General features: G+C 34.7%; 1 protein-coding gene across 1 annotated transcript in view; it reads right to left on the minus strand.

The window, feature by feature from the left end:
* The window catches only part of DGKB (diacylglycerol kinase beta), a 754,568-nt gene that overhangs the window by 23,208 nt on the left and 710,705 nt on the right, over nt 1-20,655 (minus strand). Inside the window, exons 24-25 of the mRNA XM_049785694.1 lie at nt 6,670-6,790; nt 5,428-5,488 (exon numbers count right to left, since the gene is read on the minus strand). Coding sequence (XP_049641651.1) covers nt 5,428-5,488; nt 6,670-6,790 — 182 coding nt within the window. The remainder of the gene's footprint in view (nt 1-5,427; nt 5,489-6,669; nt 6,791-20,655) is intronic.

Below are 20,655 nucleotides of genomic sequence, written 5' to 3' on the forward strand. Positions count from 1 at the left end.
TCATGATAGAACATGGAAACATATGGTACCTTAATGCTTTAAACATATCTTCACTTATAACTGCACTAAGCATACACAAAATTTACCATTGAGCTTATTTTAAAATGCAATTCATTAGAATTATAGACCTCACTTTACTAAGCAGCCAGGCAGCCATTATTAGTATCTATCTCTAAAACGTATCTATCCATCTATCTATCTTTCTATATCCATCTACTTATCATTATCATCTCTTTACCTATTGAACACAGAACTCCATCCATTTGAGCCAACTGCTCTATAACTGAAATTTATCCCTGACCTTACCGATGTTCTTTTAAAGACTATTTCATTGATCAGGAACCATATCTTACTTGTTTTTAATTTTATATACCTTGTTCCTTGAAAAATAAAGCTCCAACTTGTTCCAAAATTATATCTAGAGCAACTCTTTTATAAATTTAATAGCAGTTTATGGAAATTTAAATTTAGCAAAAAATCTTAACATTTTACAATTCTTATGCTCTGTAAGAAACACACTGTGTTATTCAATTGAAGCAAAGAATGCTCTTTAGTGAAACCATATCAATGCTATGAATACTAAATATTATTTTCAGTTCAAGTGAAATTTAAAGTTCAGAACTCCATGTGGTTCTAGGAAAACTGAAGTATGCCAGAATGTGAAATAACAATAATGAGCCATAGTCTAGTGCACTTCTTGGCCACAGTAGACTGCAATAAATGTTTTAAGTGAATAAGAAATTTTACAAGGGGACAAAATTGTATATAACTTGCCAAAATTGTTATTAATTTAGAATTTTATTGATCATGATAATAAACAAAATAAAGGTACTATTATTAACTGAAAGAAAAGTTCATGAAAGAATTGTTAAAGTACACACATAAAACATTCTGAACTATAAAATATGCTTTTTCATTGATTCTTACCATTGCTTTGTATTTTTATATAAACTTGGGTAGGCAGTAACTCATTTCTGAAAGCCCATGCTTAGAAGCCATGAGGTGTCCTCTTGTTCTAGAGCATTTTCAGGTTGAGTATAGGTATGTATTGGCAACTCATAGTGCAGACGGTAGAGTGGGGCTACCTGGGTATGAACTTTGGTTTCTTTTAATTATATATGTATATATATATATATATATATGTATATATATATATATATATATATATGTATGAAATAAGACTGTCTGATTTAAATTTGTCAGTATCAGTTGAGAGTCATAAATAGAATAAAGCTAGTCATAATGTCCATGTGTGAAAATTTAGTGTACCAAGAGGTCAAGTGTCTCAAACTGCACATAGTACAATATGACTTAAAATTTTTACATATGATTCTTGCTATTAAAACATCTAGTAAAGCAACTCAGCTCTTCTGTTCTCTAAAGGCCCACAAGAACTGAGACTACTCATTGCAGCACTATTTACCATAGCAAGACTCTGGAAACAACCAAGATGCTCTTCAACAGACGAATGGCTAAAGAAACTGTGGTACATATACACAATGGAATATTATGCAACTGTCAGGAGAGATGAAGTCATGAAATTTTCCTATACATGGATGTACACGGAATCTATTATGCTGAGTGAAATAAGTCAGAGAGAGAGATAAAAACGCAGAACGGTCCTACTCATCTATAGGTTTTAAGAAAAATGAAAGACACCCTTGTAATAATAATTTTCAGACACAAAAGAGAAAAGAGCTGGAAGTTCCAGCTCACCTCAGGAAGCTCACCACAAAGAGTGATGAGTTTAGTTAGAGAAATAACTACATTTTGAACTGTCCTAATAATGAGAATGTATGAGGGAAATGGAGAGCCTGTTTAGAGTACAGGCGCGGGTCGGGTGGGGAGGAGGGAGATTTGGGACATTGGTGATGGGAATGTTGCACTGGTGATGGGTGGTGTTCTTTACATGACTGAAACCCAAACACTATCATGTATGTAATCAAGGTGTTTAAATAAAAAAAAGTACTATCATCATCTTTGAAGATGATCATATAGCTTTTGTTAATTTGAAATGATATCATTTTAAACCATTAAATTCTTATTCCTTTTGTTATCAAAAAATAAAAAAGAACTGAGACTACTCATGGGAGTGTGTTCTGCAGCTCAATTATCCCCTAGTAAACCTGTCTTCAAGAAAAATAAACTACCGGTACCACCATAGCCATAATTAAGACCTCCACCAGTTCCACTGTTACTATTACAACCTTCACAGACTTAAACATGACTTCTGCCATAAACACTCATGGTTAGCATTACACACCTCCACCTGACCACCCAAGTCACAATGACACCTTTGTTATTCATACCATGTGAAAATGAACTTTGGTTTTTAGGAAGCAAGTGTGAATTCAGAAATTTGCTTTCCTAGATGCAAGACAAATACAAGTATATGTAATGTATTTTGCTGGTAAAGGAAGAAAGAGGTACATTTTTATTGTTTTATTTTGTTTGGAGGTCACACCTGGTGGTTCTCAAGGATACTCCTGGCTCTGCACTCAGAAATTACTCCTGGCCATGCTCAGGACATCATATGGCATGTCAGAAATTAAACCTGGGTCAACTTAGAGCAAGGCAAATGTCTTACTTGCTTAACTCTTGCTTTGGCCCCAGAAAGGGTTATTTTGTAAGTGGATAGACAGTATAAAGTTTAGAAAGTGCCCAGTTTAGAGAAAATTTTGATCAGGTTGGTGTTAGTATTTAATCAAGACTATTTTATTTAAGAGAAGGGCAAAATAAGATAAAAGGGCAGGAAACCTCCCATGGTAGGAGATGTCGTCTAAGCAAGGTTCCTGAGCATTTAGGTAAGTATTTTACTTGTTCCTTTAATTATATGATTTCTTTTTTGGTCTTTGGGTCACACTCGGCAGTGCTCTCGGGTTCCTCTTGGCTCTATGCACAGAAATCGCTCCTGGCAGGCTCGGGGGACCATATGGGATGCCGGGATTTGAACCACCATCCTGCATCCAAGGCAAATGCCCTACCGCCATGCCATCTCTCTGGTCCCGATTAAGTGAATATTTAATCATTCATTTGATTTATTTATTCTTAAGCTACAATCAGTTGTGCTCAGGGCTAAGTCCTGGTTCTCTGTTTAGGGCAATGCTCAGAGAACCATGTGGTGTCAAGAACTGAACTTGAATTAGCCGCATGCGAGGCTAGAGTCTTTATGCTGTACTATCTTTCTGGATCATGAGATAAATTTGTTTTACACTGATACTACAAAAAGAGTAGACTTTAATAATTTGGTGTTTCAATTAGCTAGAAAGCATGTTCTGATCATAACAAACACAAAGCCATATTTATGTGTAGTACATAAATATTAAACCAAAAACTTAAAAGTAAAACCTTTGGAAATGCAAAATTATAATTCCTCTGGTACATGAGAAATGATATTATTTGGAATAGATAGCTAAACATGTTTATACACCTGGCTAAAATGGGCTTGTGCTGGTGAAACAATATAAAAGAATGCTTAGTTTGTTTGCTCAGCCCCTGGTTTGAATTCCAGTCACACCCTAGTCCTCTAAACACTGGTAGCAATTCCTGAGCATTGAGCTAAGAGTAGCATCCATTTGGCGCTAGTTTCCAATAACCATATGGGTATGATCCCAAACCAAACATAGAAAAATGGTTTCAATCATAGTTCTCAATGTGAAGTATATACATTTGTTACATATATGATCTTGACTATGTTATTTAACACTCCAAAGCCTCAGATGAATTTCCCTTCAATGAAAAAAATTGCAACAAACATTTATTTAGACATTGTATAAATATCTAATCACACTTACATGCAGCATAAGTAATTCGCACATTGCTCTCACCAATTTAAGATTAAGATCTCCCTATAACTCCCTGTCCAGTTTTCCTACCAATCTGATATATTCTTTTAACGGCATAATTAAGAACTAATATTTATTTATCTCTTACCCTCATCTTCCTTCTCCATATTCAGAGAATTCACCAGTAAATTGCTCCCCTCCCTCTCAAGTACATCCACTTGCCTCAAGTTTAGACTATTCTGTTTTACCTGGTTTCCTTACATGTTTCTTTCTCTGTTCCTCTACTTTGAAACCAAGATGAACCACCCATATAAGTCAGATGGTGCTTACAGTATTAACACTTTCCAAAAGCTCTTAGCATCCATTAAGAGAAAAATATTCTCCAAATTTTCCCTTTAGCTATCTGTATATTTCATGTCTACCTTTTCTGTTTCACATTTTATTACATTGCCCTAAAACCAAAATTTTATGTCAAAACATCTTTATTTATGTATCTAATTTATTAAAATATGTTTATTATTTTTGGGGCCATACCCAGTAGTGCTCAATTGCTTTTCCTAAATATAAATTCAGGAGTCATCACTGACATTGCTCAGGACTACATGCAGTTCTGGAGATTGAAACTGGGTCAACAGCATGCAAGGTAATCATGTACTTCTTCTCTCAATGTGATTTATTCTAATCTCATTGAACATTTGATCATCATTTAAAAGAGACTACTAAATTCACTCATCCAGTAGATCCCTCCCATGTTCTTCCCAGCTCCTCTTTATCATTTTGCTTTACTTTTAAAACTGTAATTTAAAATGATATTCATCATATATACTTTTCTGTTGCTTGGGCACACTTGGCACCACCCAGGAACCTCTCACTCCTAACTCTGGTGGAGCTTAGGAGATCATATACAGTACTAGAAAGAAAGCTTGGTTTATCATGTGCAAGGCAAGTGTCCTATCTGCTGTAATATCTCTCTGGTTCCATATCTGCATTTATATACTCAATGACTTATCAATATGTAAGTTGTTTGAGGACAGCTGCATATTTTATTCTATTCATTCTGTCTCAATCTTTCATATTCTACTATTGATATCTTTATTATTGATCATATTTCTATTCTCAGTGCCAAGAACATTGCCTATTATGTTTTTAAAATGTATTAAAATATTCATTATACAAAGTAAAATAAATTTTAAGCATAATGTCTCAAATACATAATGATAGAGAAAACAACTACAGGTGGGCTTTTCTTTTAAAATACAAGCCCTAAAATTCTCAAACAGAATCAAAAGAACAGATGGGAAATAAATTTGGATGCCATAAATACATCTCTCCTAAGAAGTTCTAAAAAACAGTGCTAGAAAGGTTAAGGGAAATTTTATCAATGTCTTTTAGTTCTAGAATTATAAATGACCTGAGCTACAGTTATTTAAGTCTAGAAACTTGAGTTGGAAGAAATGTTCAAAAAGTCAAGCCATTGCCAAGGGCATCTAACTCTAGACACCTGAATGAAGAAAATGAATAAAGTCTTTGGTTATAGGTTTAAAGCTTAGATTATTTTTTTCTCTTACTTATAAGAATATACAATTGGAAAGTATGTATCTGGAAGGCTAAAACAAGTGGATAGAGAATTTTAACTACGTACTGTGCAAGGGGTCTGCATCCATGGCTCCCCGTCGATCTGCATGGGCAGAGACTTGCTAGTCCTGGAAGAAAATATTTCATTTTTAAGTATTAAGATTAAGACTTAAACTATTTAGATAACAAACTAGCTGTAAGACAAAACAGGAAGAAACTAGAAAACGCTAGTATAGAAATAACTGGGTTCGAATGTTCTCTCTTTTGAAAAGGGACTCATTTGACTTTTATAAATACTGGGAAAGGTATTTATTCCTGCTCACAGGAATGTTAAAACTTCCTTGTAAATGTAGTGATATAAACAAAAACTCTGGGTGCCCAAAGAAAAAAGAAGGATTTATGTGTAATGGCATGATTGTTTCTACAGCCAAATGAGCTGTTTAAAAACACATAAACAAGAGGCCAGAGAGATAGCATGGAGGTAAGGCATTTGCCTTTCATGCAGGAGGTCATCGGTTAGAATCCCGGCATCCCATATGGTCCCCCATGCCTGCCAGGAGCAATTTCTGAGTGTGGAGCCAGGAATAACCCCTGAGCACCGCCAGGTGTGACCCAAAAACCACACATACACACACACAAACAAAAAAAGAACAAAAAACAAAAAAACATAAAACTCCATTCCAAATTTAAAGAATAGGTGTTTGATGTTGCCTTGAATTATTTTTTTTATTATGAACACTTTCATAGAAATAACATAAATGATTTTTGTGTTATATCCTGTGGCTTGACATTATAGGTAAAATAAAAATGTTTTAAAATAAGATTTTAGAAAAATGACTTAAAATACATAAAGGGCTTTAGCAAATATCTGCATTTAATCTATGTAACATATATTACTTCAAAATTAATTATATATTAAATAGATGCATACTTAGGTTTCAAGAAACAATGCTGTATCTTAGCTCACAAAATAGCTTTACTTAATGGTGCTTTAATTAATGTTTTATTCAACAGTTTGAACAGTATAAATGTCTACATTTTGGTGAAGAAATTAAGTGTGAACCATAGTAAGGCAACTGAAATTTCTATGTTGGAAGTATTTGAATGATCTCCACAAGAGAATCATAGCCCCATAAATTTGATATGAAAACACTAACCAAAACTTTATAAAAAAAAACAAACCTCCAAAATTTCATTACCTTTAAATTAATCATTGAGAAAAGTGCCTATATCTGAGACTGCCATTTTAATAATTCGTCTGTATCTATCTCGCATTAAGCTTTTTTCTCAAATAAAGAAAAAGAACTACCTGATGACCACAGAGGAGCACTGTGCTAGTCGCCGTCCAGCACTTTTCAGCCCTGTGTATATCTGCCCCATCTCCATGGCTCCTTCTAAACCAACTACTTCCAGAAGCTGGTCACTAAGATCTGAAAGAAAACAGATTCTTGGTGAGATTATGGGGTGCATGCACATAACCACATCACTAGATAGGGAGATAAAAATTTGAAAAACAATACTATTTTACAAAGAAAGCTAGCTCTCAATCCTGAATACTGAACCAGAAGAAATACACTTCTTTTGAACACTTTCCATTTCATTCAACTTGAGGGGAATTGGGAATTTGCTGCCAGTGTATTCCAACACAAAATGAGAAGAATTGTTGTTTCTTTTGGTGTATCATTTTGGCAGAGGTACTAATGCCAAAATATACACCAATCATTTAAAACACTAATGCACTCAATAAAGTTCCTCATGTGGAACATTCCATGTGTCCTTTATCAAATAGTTGGCAATTTAACCTCATTTTCACATTACAAGTGAAGTGTTAAGGCTCTTGTAATTGCTAAATTACTAGGACATGAGAACTTAGAAGTCCTAAATCAAAGTGTCCTATTTTGTAGGTAAAGATTGCATTTCTAAATCATAGAGTAATGTGCCCATGCTAATAGATAAGTGTGTATAGGTTAAGAAATAGAAATAGTGACAGAGATGGGACAGAGATTAAGTCATTGCCTTGACTGTGGCTAACCATAGTTGGGTATTGGTACCATATATAGCCTCTGAGCATTGTTCAGGGTATGTACTAATCATTTTGGCAATATTTTTACCCCAAAGTTATTTCAAGCCATTGGTCCAGAATTCCTGAAAGGGGCCTCCAAGCCTCTTGAAAACCATGTGGAAACTATCCATAATCCCCCAAAGAAATGAGTTTAGTTCCCTGAGTTGTTTTTCTAATAATACGGCATATTCTAGCAAACACACTGTTTAGGATCATTTTATTTTAATGATATGTATGAGATGATGAATAATAGTACAAGTTACTGCTTATTGGTGCTTAATAAGTGCTTAGTACTTTCTAGGTATCATCACTTTGCTCCTCTTTCTGAGAAAATATTATTCCCATTTACAACTTGAAACACTAAAATTTATTGTGTGTGTGTGTGTGTGTGTGTGTGTATGTGTGTGTTTGGGTCACACCCGGCAGTGCTCAGGGGTTAATCCTGGCTCTACACTCAGAAATCACTCCTGGCAGGCTCGGGGTACCATATAGGATGCTGGGATTTGAACTACCGCCCTTCTGATTGCAAGGCAAATGCCCTGCCTCCATGCTATCTTTAAAGAAGCCAATTTATCTTAAGAATTATAGGAAGTGAAGAGCAACCTGTACCTTTTGCAGGTACCAGGAGGAGATCTGAGGCCAAGCTAACAGTGGTTCCCATGGTCGGTGCTTGGAGACTACAACTTCTCACAGGTATTGGGAGGAAGGAGGCCTGAGGGTGGGGCCAAACATTGGTGACTTCAGTCATCATCCCCACCTAGGGCCACACTCCAGAATAGGGACCCAGCCACATGCCACAGGTGACAAAGGACTGCTGAGAACAAGGGCATAACACTCTAAGCTACCAAATGCAAAGATATAGGGGGAAACTAAGAAAGACACTAGCAGCCAGAGATATGGAGAGAAATCCTAGCAAGTTTCCAAGTCCACCAAAATGCATGAGCCCAATAGGTGAAGACATAAAAGTGGCAACGAGGGCCATGGCAATAGAAATCAAGAAATCACTAGCCAGCAAGATCAAGAAATCCATAGATGGGGCCGAAAGATAGCACGGAGGTAGGGCATTTGCCTTGCATGCAGAAGGACAGTGGTTTGAATACTGGCATTCTATATGGTCTCCTGTGCCTGCCAGGGACAATTTCTAAGTGAAGAGCCTGGAGGAACCCTTGAGCGCTGCTGGGTGTGACCCCCCCAAAAAAAAACCAAAAAACAAAAAGAAATTCATAGATGAATAAATCAACCAACTCAAAGATGAACTTTTACAGAAGATGAGCAAATTCAAACAAATGGAATTAAAGGAAATAAAAAACGTCTTAGCAATCCATAATAGCAGAATTGCACAGTTGGAGAATCACATTGAAGAACTTGAAGTAAAAATGCAAACCAAAAATGACAAAGAAGCCAATAAGGAAATAAGAGGTAAAGCATCGGAAGAAAATGTTAGGTATTTAATGAACAAAGACAAAAGAAATAATCCACAGATTGTAGAAATAAAAGAAGGGGAGGAAATAGGAAAAGGGTAAGAACAAGTGGTGAGAAATAATAGCAGAAAACTTTCCTATCCTCTAGAAAGAGGCTCCAGTGCAAATCCAAGAGGCAAAAAGAACCCCTAATAAAATAAGCCCTAATAAACCAACACCAAGACATATAATAATTCAAATGGCAAAAGAGAGAGAGAAAGAGAGAGAAATATGTATTCGTTAAAGCAATAAGGGAGAAAAAATTCCAAATACAAAGGAACATAAGAATCAAACCAGATTTCCCATTTGAAACAATTCAAGTAAGAAGACAGTGAAATGACATATTCAAACTACTGAATGAAAGAAACTTCCAACCAAGAGTCCACTACCCAGCATAACTCTCATTCAAATGGGAAGGAGAACTAAAAACATTCTCACATAAGAGAGAACTCACACTCTTTGAGCTAACCAAACCAACTCTAAATGATCTACTTAAAGATGTATTACACAATCCAAACTCTTGATTGTAACATCAACCACTCTACTCAATACAATAGCACAACAACCCACTCTGTCAATAATTTCTTTTAATGCCAACAGGCTAAATTCCCCCATTAAAAGACACAGAATAGAGGGCTGAATTAGAAAACTAAAGCCAGATATCTGCTGCCTACAAGAAACAAACCTAACAGTACAGGATAGGCACAGACTTAGAATAAAAGGATGAAAATCAATTATTCAAGCCAATGGAAATCAAATAAAGGCTGGGAAATCCATTCTTATATTTGATCAAAATGCATTCAACCTCAAGAATGTGCTCAATAACCAAGTGGGTCATTACTTACTGATCAGGGGAACATTAGACCAAGAAGTACTAACTCTGATCAATATTTATGAGCTAACTGTATATCAGCAATATATGTAAGGCATTTGGTCACAAACCAAGATTAACATATGGAAGAAAATTTGATAGCAGTAGGAGCTTTCAATACTTCACTATCACCACTAGATAGACCCACCAGGCAGAAAACTAGCAAGGACACAAGAGCTCTAAACAAGAAATTAGAGAAAATAGGACTAATGAAGTTATACAAGGCTCTCCACCCTAAGAAAGCAGAGTATACATTCTTCTCAAGTGCATATTGAACCTTCTCTAGAATAGACCATGCCTTAGGATATAAATCTAAATTACAAAAAGTCACAAATATAAGGATTATTAGAAGCAAAATATATTAACATTGACTGTAAAAAGAAACTGCTGAGAAAATCCAACACCTGGAGATTAAACAACACACTACACAACAACAGTTGGAACAAAGAGGAAATCAAGTAAGAAATAAAAAAATTCCTTGAGATGAATGACAATGAAGACACAAGTTGTCAAAAATCTATGGGACACAGCAAAAGTAATAATTAGACGGAAACTCATAGCAATACAGACCTATGTCAAGAAAGAGGAAAGAGGAAAGAAGAGAAAGACAGTAAAAAGTCTGTCCCATTTAAAATAGTATCTAAAAATATCAAGTACCTGGGAATCAACCTGACAAAAGAAGTGAAAGGTCTATACCATGAAAATTTCAAAACACTTCAGAAAGAAATTGAAGAGGACCTAAGGAAATGGAAGAACATCCCCTGATCATGGGTAGGAAAAAATAAACATAATCAAAATGACCTAAACTACTTACCTAAATTACTATATAGATTCGATGCAATTCCTATCCAAATTCCAACATCATTTTTTTATAGAATTAGAACAATCAATTATAAAGTCCATTGGAACCATAAAAGACCTAGTTTAGCTAAATCCACACTGAAAAACAAGAAACTGGGTGACATTTCTTTAACTAACCTGAAGTTTTATTATAAAGCCATAGTCCTCAAAATGCATGGTACTGGAACAAAGACAGAGGCTCAAACCAGTGGGTTAGAACAGAATATCCAGAGATATACCCCCAAATGTATGGTCAACTAATATTTGACAAAAGATCCATAAACCTAAAATGGAACAAAGACATTCAACAAACCGTTTTGGAACAACTGGATAACCACCTATCCTAACTAACAATAGATCCACAACTCACAACCTACACAAAAATCAACTCAAAATAGATTAAAGACCTTGAAATCAGACCCAAATCTATAAAGTTTATTAAGAAATAGGCAGAACACTTCAAAACTTATGCCACAAAAAATTCTTTGAAGATGGAATGCCAATGACAAGAGTAACAGCATCAAACCTAAATAAATGGGTCTACATCAAACTGAAATGTTTCTGCATGGCAAAACAAACACTGGCTAAAACTAGGAGACAGCTAACAGAATGGGAAAAAATTTTCACACTCAACACAAAAGTTAAAGGGTTGATATCAAGGATATACAAAGCACTCAGAAAAGTGAGTTCCACAAAACCTAATAATACCATAGAAAAATGGGGAGAAAAAATGAAAAGACACTTTTCCAAGGAAGACTGACAGATGGCCAAGAGATACATGAGAACATGTTCACTATCACTCATTATTAGGGAAATCCAAAAAAAAAAAACAAAAAAACAATGAGGCACCACTTTACACCAGTGAAGATGGCACCATCAAAAATAATTGGACCAATCTCTGTTGGCAGGGATGTGGTAAGAAATGAACTTCATCCACTACTGTTGGGAATGCTGCCTGGTCCAACCCCTATGGAAAACAGTATGAAGTGTGCTTAGTAAACTTCAAATTGAGCTGCCATATGACCCAGCGATCACACTCCTGGGTATCTATTTCCAAGACAGAACAATATTCATCCTAAAGTATGTTTGCACTACACTATTTATCACAGCACTCAGCACAATAGCCAAGATTAGGAACCAACCTCGATGGCCAACAACAGATGAGTGGATCATGAAGATGGGGTTTTTATACACAATGTAATACTACATAGCAATTAGAAATAATACAATCATGGATTTTGCAGCAACATGAATGGATCTTGAAAATATTATATTAAGCAAATAAGCCAGAAGAAGAAGGATAAATACAAAATTATAGCACTTCTTTCAGGCATTTAGAATATATACCACATTTACATATAGTATTCCATGAACAAATACAAGGGTCAAAATAGGTAGAAACTCCAAACACCATAGGTGTCAGCATATAATGAAAAGTGTTCAAACGAAGTGGAAGCAGGACAACACAAAGACACTAATACCCATTATTACCTAAAGAAACCAGCAAAGACAGAAACCACAGTTTAGAGCGAACAACTATGCAATCAACCTCTAACTACAAAGGTATATTATAATGTCCTAATATATTTATCCACAGAACCAGGTGCAGCATATGATTGGAAGCCTGGACTTCCACTGTAGTGTTTACTAACAATATGCTTTAATGCCTTAATTTTGCCAAGTATAAAATAACCCTTCAGCTTATTTGTCTACAGTGGTCTTTGGAAATAAAGTGTGGGCACCCTAATTTTAAACCTCAGTGTTCAATCATACAGGATACCATATGCAATGCTCATTACAACAATGTCTCTATAAAATACTCCATTTTACCCACTTTCTTTTGTTTATGTCTGCTATTAGACCCAAAGCATATGATCATTCAGACCACTGGAACAGTCAATGGCACACCACAGACTTATGCTTCAGGTCCCAGCCATTGAACAAGTTTTGCAAATCACTATTTCCTTTTTACTTCATTTCTCTCTATCTCTTTTTCCCTCTACTTCTTTTTTACTTATTTCCTTCGTTCTTCTTCATCAACTCAATCTATGTTAAATAAAAACATTCTTGCCTGAGATAAAAGGTCATGTCAAAACCAGGGCACAGAGATTGTGTGAACTACCAATCCTACCCCCAAATCCACCAGCAATATAATATGGCACCATCCTCTTTTGCATAGGCATTCTAAATAAGGGGAAATATTATGCACAGAAACAAGCTTTTATCTAGTTGGGAACAGAATCCATATATTTTACAATATAGGGATGCCTCCCACCCTGATCATTTGCCATGTGGTCCCGACTTAGACTCCAGGTGATTAGAGAGTGACCACCCAACCCAGAATCCCAGATCCCAGATGTGGAACCAACATAGGTCCCAGTAACAGCACCAAAAACCAAATACCTCCTGGGAAATTCCTAATACCGCTCTAGCACCAACTTGCACCAGTTTTGATATGACATCCTGACATGAGGAAATGATCTAATACAGGTTTGCCCTATCTCATCACCTAATGGTATGGTGAAACCAGAAGACATGTCATCCTTTGCTCTATGCAAAAACCAGAATAGCTAAATATAGAAGACTGACTTTGGCAAAATGGACTGGGCAGAACCTATCGTGGGACCAAAGAGAAAGATCCTAGATCCTAGCTTAAGCCTCGGTCTAGGATTCATACAAAAACCAAGATCTCTAATTCCAGAGGTCTGACTTTGACAATTGCGACCGAGCAGAACTTCTGGAACCATACTGAAAGACTTTAACCTAGGCTTTGCCCTAGGATCTGAGCAAAAATCTAGACCACTAATTACAGAAGACTGATTACAACAACAGTGATGTAACAACTCCTAGAACATAAAAGCAAAATTCTCTCCTAGCCTTTGTCCTATGACCTACACAAATACCATGATCTCCAGCTGCAGAGCTATGACGTTATAATCCACAACTGAGTGAAAAGTTTCCTGATACCATAAAAAGACCTTGTGGTGTGAAAATGAACGTTAATGAAGATGGTAGTTGTTTACATGGCGATTATTCTTCAAGGGCAGAGAAACCCTGTATCTCTTAGGCCAAGGAAATTCCCTTTCTAATTTCCCCAATACTTACTGTGCCTTTGCAAAAGAACCAACAGAATCACAATACTAGAATCATCTTGTTTAGCCTCATAATATAAAGGGAAATATGGATGGTACCAGGAACAGACAGTTGTATGAACATTTAGTGGAAATATAAAATGATCAGACATGAACACTAAACCAAAGTAACGACAACAGAATCAATACCCAATCTACAAGCTGTACAAGTGGGGACCAGTTACACTAGCATTATGGCTGGTAAAAGATGAAGATATGGAATGCATACTGGCAACAGGTGGAGGGAGGACAATACTGGTGGTGGGAATGTCACTCATTCATTGTCACTATGTTATTTAAATATTACTGTGAAAGAGTTGTAGTTCACTTTGGTCAATAAAAAAATTATAGTCAGTGAGAGAAACAAAATTTGGGCACAGCCATTTTGGCTATGAAATAGCTATATTTGTTAGGTTATAACTGATGAATCAGCCATATCCAAATATCCAAAAGACAGTTTTAATTAAAAGAACTTTTAATTCAATAAACGTATTTTATACTGGAGAGAAATTGCTCATATAAATTTTTAGTTACATTGGCAGTACACCCAACAGTTTATCTGTTTATCAAGTTAGCACAAAATACCTGAATATTTTTGATTTGAGGGCAAAACTCCATGTATCATTGAAAGTTCTTTTTGTTTTAATAGACTCAGGTATTCCCATGTATTTTCAAATGCAAACACTTTTAACAATGCTTTAGAAATATAAAAAGCTGAACTGTGACCAAGCTACTGTATTTTTAATCTTATGGATTATGAAAAAATTATGAAAAAAATTCTTCACTTTTTAACTTTAAGCTATCTATACAGCTGAAGATTTCTCCAAGTAAACAAAAACAATCTAGATACAAAGTCAAATGGTAGCAGATCATAATAAGCCTGCATTTACCTTGCTTCTCTAAACCTTGTTTGGATTTAATACTCATGAAACTTATTCTGTTTCTAGTTTAAATTTGTGTTGCCAAGAACAGATGGACAAATAATGGAAACATATTCTTTCAGCTGTAGCCAACACTAAAATGTGCGTGGTTTTATAGTCTAAGTGTTAGTATGCAGTCCAGAGAACATGTCTCATTATGTAATTGTTGCAGACAGCTATATGTGAAAGAACAGAAAAGGATGCATCATAAACACAGACTGAATGTGGGTTGTAGTATTTAGCTGTTTTATAGAGTAGAATGTGTTCTGAAAGGAGAAGGTAAGAGGAGGGGCAGGTCAAGGCACACTTCTTTATGCATGGATGCCAGCAACAATGCGCCATTGTGTGTAAACCAGGTCTGACTTAGCAGAGACATTAGTAATTATCTTCAACAGCAAATATTATCACTGTCTATTAATTACTTATCTCCAAAGATACTTCATTTCTGTACTATCTCAAAATGCCCAAACTAGAATAAACATCTTGAAAGTCATGGTATACTTGAAATTCATCTATCATAGTCACTGCTTCATGGATTCTTCCTTAACATGTCCATCTATTGCCCATTGATTCTTAATTTGTATAAATTTCCTACCATCTGTTACCATGCTCTCCTTAAGTTAACAATGCAAATCAGAAAAAGGTGAGCTTGGAGAGAACTGAAGCAAAAACATTATTAATATGGATTATGGGTTTCACTGTTATAAGCATGTAAACATTAAGCAGATTTTAAAAAACATTCATGAATGTGCTAGATGGTTATAGGTATATCAAGGAAATTGGGAGGGTGAATATACAAATTGCATTGCCTAATTTGTAGAGGCTTTCTTCTAAGGGGTAAATTGTTACTCTTTCAGTTTAGATGCAACAAAATCTTTTGCAAAGGGTGTTAATCTCCATTTTACATGATGAGAAAACTATATTACTTGTCCAATTTCTTCACGTAAACATCAAAAATCTATTTTCTTAACTAGGTATGCTTGACTAAATTTTCTCTTACTGTACATAAGCACTATTGGTGATGGAAGAGACAAATATCCTACAAATATATACATATCACTTTCAGATAGTACTGCCAGGGGCCAAGGCCATAGCACAGCCAGTAGGGCATTTGCCTTGCATGCAGCTGATCCAGGTTTGATTCCAGGCACCCCTATGTCCCCCCTGAGCTTGTTAGGAGTGATTTCTGAGCATAGAGCCAGGAGAAACCCCAGAGCACTAATGGGTGTGGCTCCAAAGCAAAACAAAACAGACAAAAAAAAAGATGTTACTGCTAATAATTTTATCACTTAATTTCTTTAGCTGGTATAATTAAATTCTAACAGGCCCCATATTAATGAATAATCATGACTGCAGATTGCAGGTAAGTTGTATTCTGGAGAATAAAAAATGGTAAGAAATCTAAAAGGATTGCAATAAATTATTTTATCTTTTCCAATTATAAAATAGTACACACTCTTTTTCATTTGCAATGCTCTTTACCCATGCCCACCAGCAGAATCCATTATTTCTTGCCTCCACTCTTTCTGGATGCTCAGATTCCTGGTCCATTGACCTTTTTTAAATGTATTTTTTTCCTTGGGGTACTGTTTTATATCCCTTTGTTTTTTTTATAATTGGCAAATGAAAATGATTCTTTGGTGCTTACCTTTTGCTTTCTGACTCACTATATAACATGTTTTCCTCCAGTTCCATCTATGTTACATTGAACTATAAGTTTTTTTTTTATCATAGCTGAGTAGTATTCTGTGGAATTTGTAAACCACAATTTATTCTTTAATAATATTTTATTTAAACACTTTGATTATATACATGATTGTGGTTTGGTTTCTGTCATGTAAAGAACACCCCCCCCCCCCATCACCAGTGCAACATTTCCATCACCAATGTCTCAAATCTCCCTCCTCCCCACCCACCCCTGCCTGAACTCTAGACAGGCTTTCTATTTCCCTCATACATTCTCATTGTTAAGATAGTTCTCAATATAGTTATCTTTCATTAGAATTATTTCCAAATCTTGGCTATTAAAAATACTGCTGCTATTGCCAATTGTGCATTTATATTTTGGAATAATGTCTTTGTCTTTTCAGAGTAGATACCCAAGCAGTAGAATTTCATGGTTAAATAGAAGTTCTAGTTTAATATTTTGAAAACTCTCCAAATTATTTTTATAAACAAAATAATTCCACCAGAAGAGAAAAGAGTTCATTTTTTTTTATTCGACCCCATTAGCACTTATAACTTCTCAACATTATGACATGAACCTTTCTCACTAGTACGAAGAGATATAACTTTGTCATTTTTAATTGGTGATAATCAGTGATGATAAACACTTTTTAATATGCCTGTTGGTCATCTTTTTGTGATCTTTGAAGAATTGTCTATTTATTACCCCTCCATAGTTTTTTTTTATAAGGTTGTTAGTTTTCGTTGTTGAACTTTAAGAATTCTTTATATATATATATATATATATAAATATATATATATTATATATATATTATATAATATATATATATATAAATTATATATATTATATATATTATATATATATATTATATTATATATATATATATATAAAATGAACCTTTTATCTGCATGTGATGAGTAAATATTAGGGCTTTCAAAATGCAGAAGAATTTTAGTTTGATGCAATCCTTGTGTTCATTTTTGTTTTTATTTTATTTGCAAATGCCAAGATTTTAGAGGATTATGCCTATGTTCTCTCTTTAAATAGAAACACGTTTTATAAGAAATTCTTTAATTTATTTGAATTAATATTTGTATATGGTGTGAGAAAAGGACATATTTTTATTTTGAAGAATGTGTTTATCCAGTATTCCCAGCCTATTTTTGGAAAAGATTCATCTTGCTTAAGTTTATGTAGCCCTTTGTTATAAATTAACTTCTCAAACATATTTGAAATATCAATTTTATTCCATTAATTTGGTAGTCTATCTCTGTTCTAGTACAATACAGTTTCAATTACTATAGCTTTTTAGTAAAACTGAATGTCAGGGAATGCAATGCCAATGACTCCCAACTTATTATTTTTTTATTCAGATTGGCTTTGGCTATTCTGGGAGTTTTATGGTTCTAGATAGATTTTAGAAGTACTTATATTCTTGAAAAGTGTCATGGGAATTGTGTTGAACACTTAAATATATCTATAAATAAATTAGTTTGGGCAAATATAATTTGAAAAATGCCAATTATTCCAATCTGTGAGCAAGGAATATATTTTCCTTTCCTTATGTGTTCTTTTACTTTTTTCAGACATGATTTATAATTTTAGTAAAAATGTCTTTAACCTCTTTTGTTAAATTGACTCATAGTTATTTGAGAGGGTTTTTTTACACTATTATAAATGGGATAGTTTTGTGTAACTGTCTCTCTTTTACCTTGCCATTAAGCATATGTAAAAACAACTGATTTTGTGCATTGACTTTGTAGCCCATTACTGTATTGCCTGTTTATTGTTTCTTAAAATATTTTAATGAAATGTTTAGAAAATTCTAAGTATACTATGTCATTTTAAGTATTGTCTAATTCCTTTACCAACCTTAATTTCTTAGATATAACCTGCTTAACTGATTGCTGTTCTAAGGACTTACAATATTATAGTAAATAATAGTCACGAAAGGGGACATTTTTGTCTTATGACTGGTCAAAGAGAAAAGGCTTTATTTTTTCTTCATTAAAGAAAATAACTGAAGGTTATCTTGTATGCAGCTTTCAAAATATTGAGATAAATTACATCAATCCCTACTTTGTTGAGGGTTTTTAGCAAGATAGATATTGAATTTTGTCAAATGCTTTCTTTGTGTCTATGGTGATGGTATTTTTTCCTTCCTTTTATAATGTGGCATATCACATAAAATTATTTGGGTGTATTAGACTATCCCTGAATCTCTGGGATGAATCTCACTTGATTGTGAAGCCTAATGTGTATATATAGTTATATTTTATTTGCTAGGATTTTATTGAGGATCTTTGCATCTATGTTCAACAAAGATATTGGTTTGAAATTTTCTTATTAGCAATGTTCCTGTCAGCTTTGGGGATTAAGGCAATATTGGTCTTATAGAATCTCTTTTGGAGAATTCTTGTTTCTTACATATCCTGAAAGAACCTGAGAAAGTCCTCTTTGAAAGTTTTGAATAAAGTCAATTTAGAAAACTTTTTAAGATCCCATCCTAGATGACTAAAATATAAAAACATTGCAAAAGTAAAGTCTGATTAAAGACTTAAATGGGATATCTATATTTTCTTTGTATGTTTTGTAGATGCATTTTGTTATATTTATAACTCAGTATTTTTCTCCATATTTAGAGGTAGTCTCTTCCATTCCCCTTTTTAATCTGATTAGTAGAAAATTTTAGTAGAAAAGTCTTGCTTGTGATTAAGCTCAGGCCAAAACCATGGCATAGAGACTGTATAGCTTGTTATTTTTAACCCCAAACTCACCATTAATATAATATAGCATTATTCTTTTTTGCATAGGCACACTTAAATGGGGAAATCTTATGGACAGAAAGAAATTCTTACCTAACAGGAATAAGAACTCATAAATTGTATAATGTAGAGGGCATGGGAACTTGACTTAGACCTTAATAAATCAGACATCAACCATCCACCCCAAACTCCTGTCCCAACATAGAACTTCAGAGTTTCTTGCACCAGCACCAGAAATCAAACTATCTCCCAGGGAAGCACTTAATACCAATCTAGCACCAACTTGCTTCAGAATAGGTCCAAATATACCCTGATGACAGGGAAACAACAAAAACAAAAACTTGATCTAAGGGCAGGTTGCCCAACCTCACCACCTAACGGTGAGACAAAATCAGAATACACTTCTTTTTAAGATTTGCTCAAAACATGATCTTTAATTACAGAAGACTGACTAAAACAACTGCGACTGAGCAGAACTTTTCCTGAGACCATAAAGAAAGATTTTGCCCTAGGCTTCAACCTAAGATCTATGCAAAAACCAAGATCTCTAATTACAGAAGATTGAATCTCACAACTGCAACTGAACAGAACTTCTCCTGGGACCATTAAGAAAGGTCTTGGGGTTGGACAACCAACATGCCTGGAGCCTCTAGTCTGTCATACGACATGGGTGGAGACACTGTATCTCTTAAACCAGGGGGATTTTCTTTCTAATTTTATCGACATTTACTATGCCTATGCAAAATAAAATCTTGCCACACCTGCCTCAACATTTTTATTTACATCTTCTAGATAGGGGCTCCCACCCTTTTCATAAGCCTTAGAACTTAAATCATTTTATTCAGTCTTATATTTCTTTATCTTTCTACAGATTGAAAAAAGGAAAGAGTGGATGGGACCCAGGAGCCTAGTAATGGTCTCAGGACCATTGAAAAAAAGGAAAAAGACAGATTTAAATACTCAAGCCAAAGTCAACAACAATAGAACACATGATACCCAAACTATAACAAGATAAATATAAAATGAACCTTTACCCTAGTAGTTCAGTGAACTACGGGTGGAGTTATGAGATGCATGCTGGAAATTATGGTGGAGGGAGGTCAATGTTGGTGGTGGGAATGGCCCTAATTCACTGTCACTATATGCCTGAAATGCAACTGTAAAGATTTGTAATTCACATGGTCTTAAAAATGAATTAGAGTCTGACATAAATTAACTAGACTTACATAGAAATTCTTGCAATGTGTCATGCATCAACTCATTCATCACTGAAACCTGAAAGGGTTAAGATGCATACACAGCAATCATGTATTTTATATGCACATAATGCATATTACATAACTATTAAAAATAAGTGGTTATATATTAAGTTATAAATTAGTTATATATGAATTTGTTCATAGAGGCAATACATGTCTAATTTTTTTGTTGTTTGTTTGGTTTGGTTTTGGGCAACACCTGATAGAACTCAGGGGTTACTCATGGTTCTGTGCTCAGAAATTACTCCTGGAAGGCTCTGTTGACCATAGAGGAAGCTGGGGTTGAGACCTGGATTAGCT

This window comes from Suncus etruscus, chromosome 13, assembly GCF_024139225.1.
Source record: "Suncus etruscus isolate mSunEtr1 chromosome 13, mSunEtr1.pri.cur, whole genome shotgun sequence".
NCBI lineage: Eukaryota > Metazoa > Chordata > Mammalia > Eulipotyphla > Soricidae > Suncus > Suncus etruscus.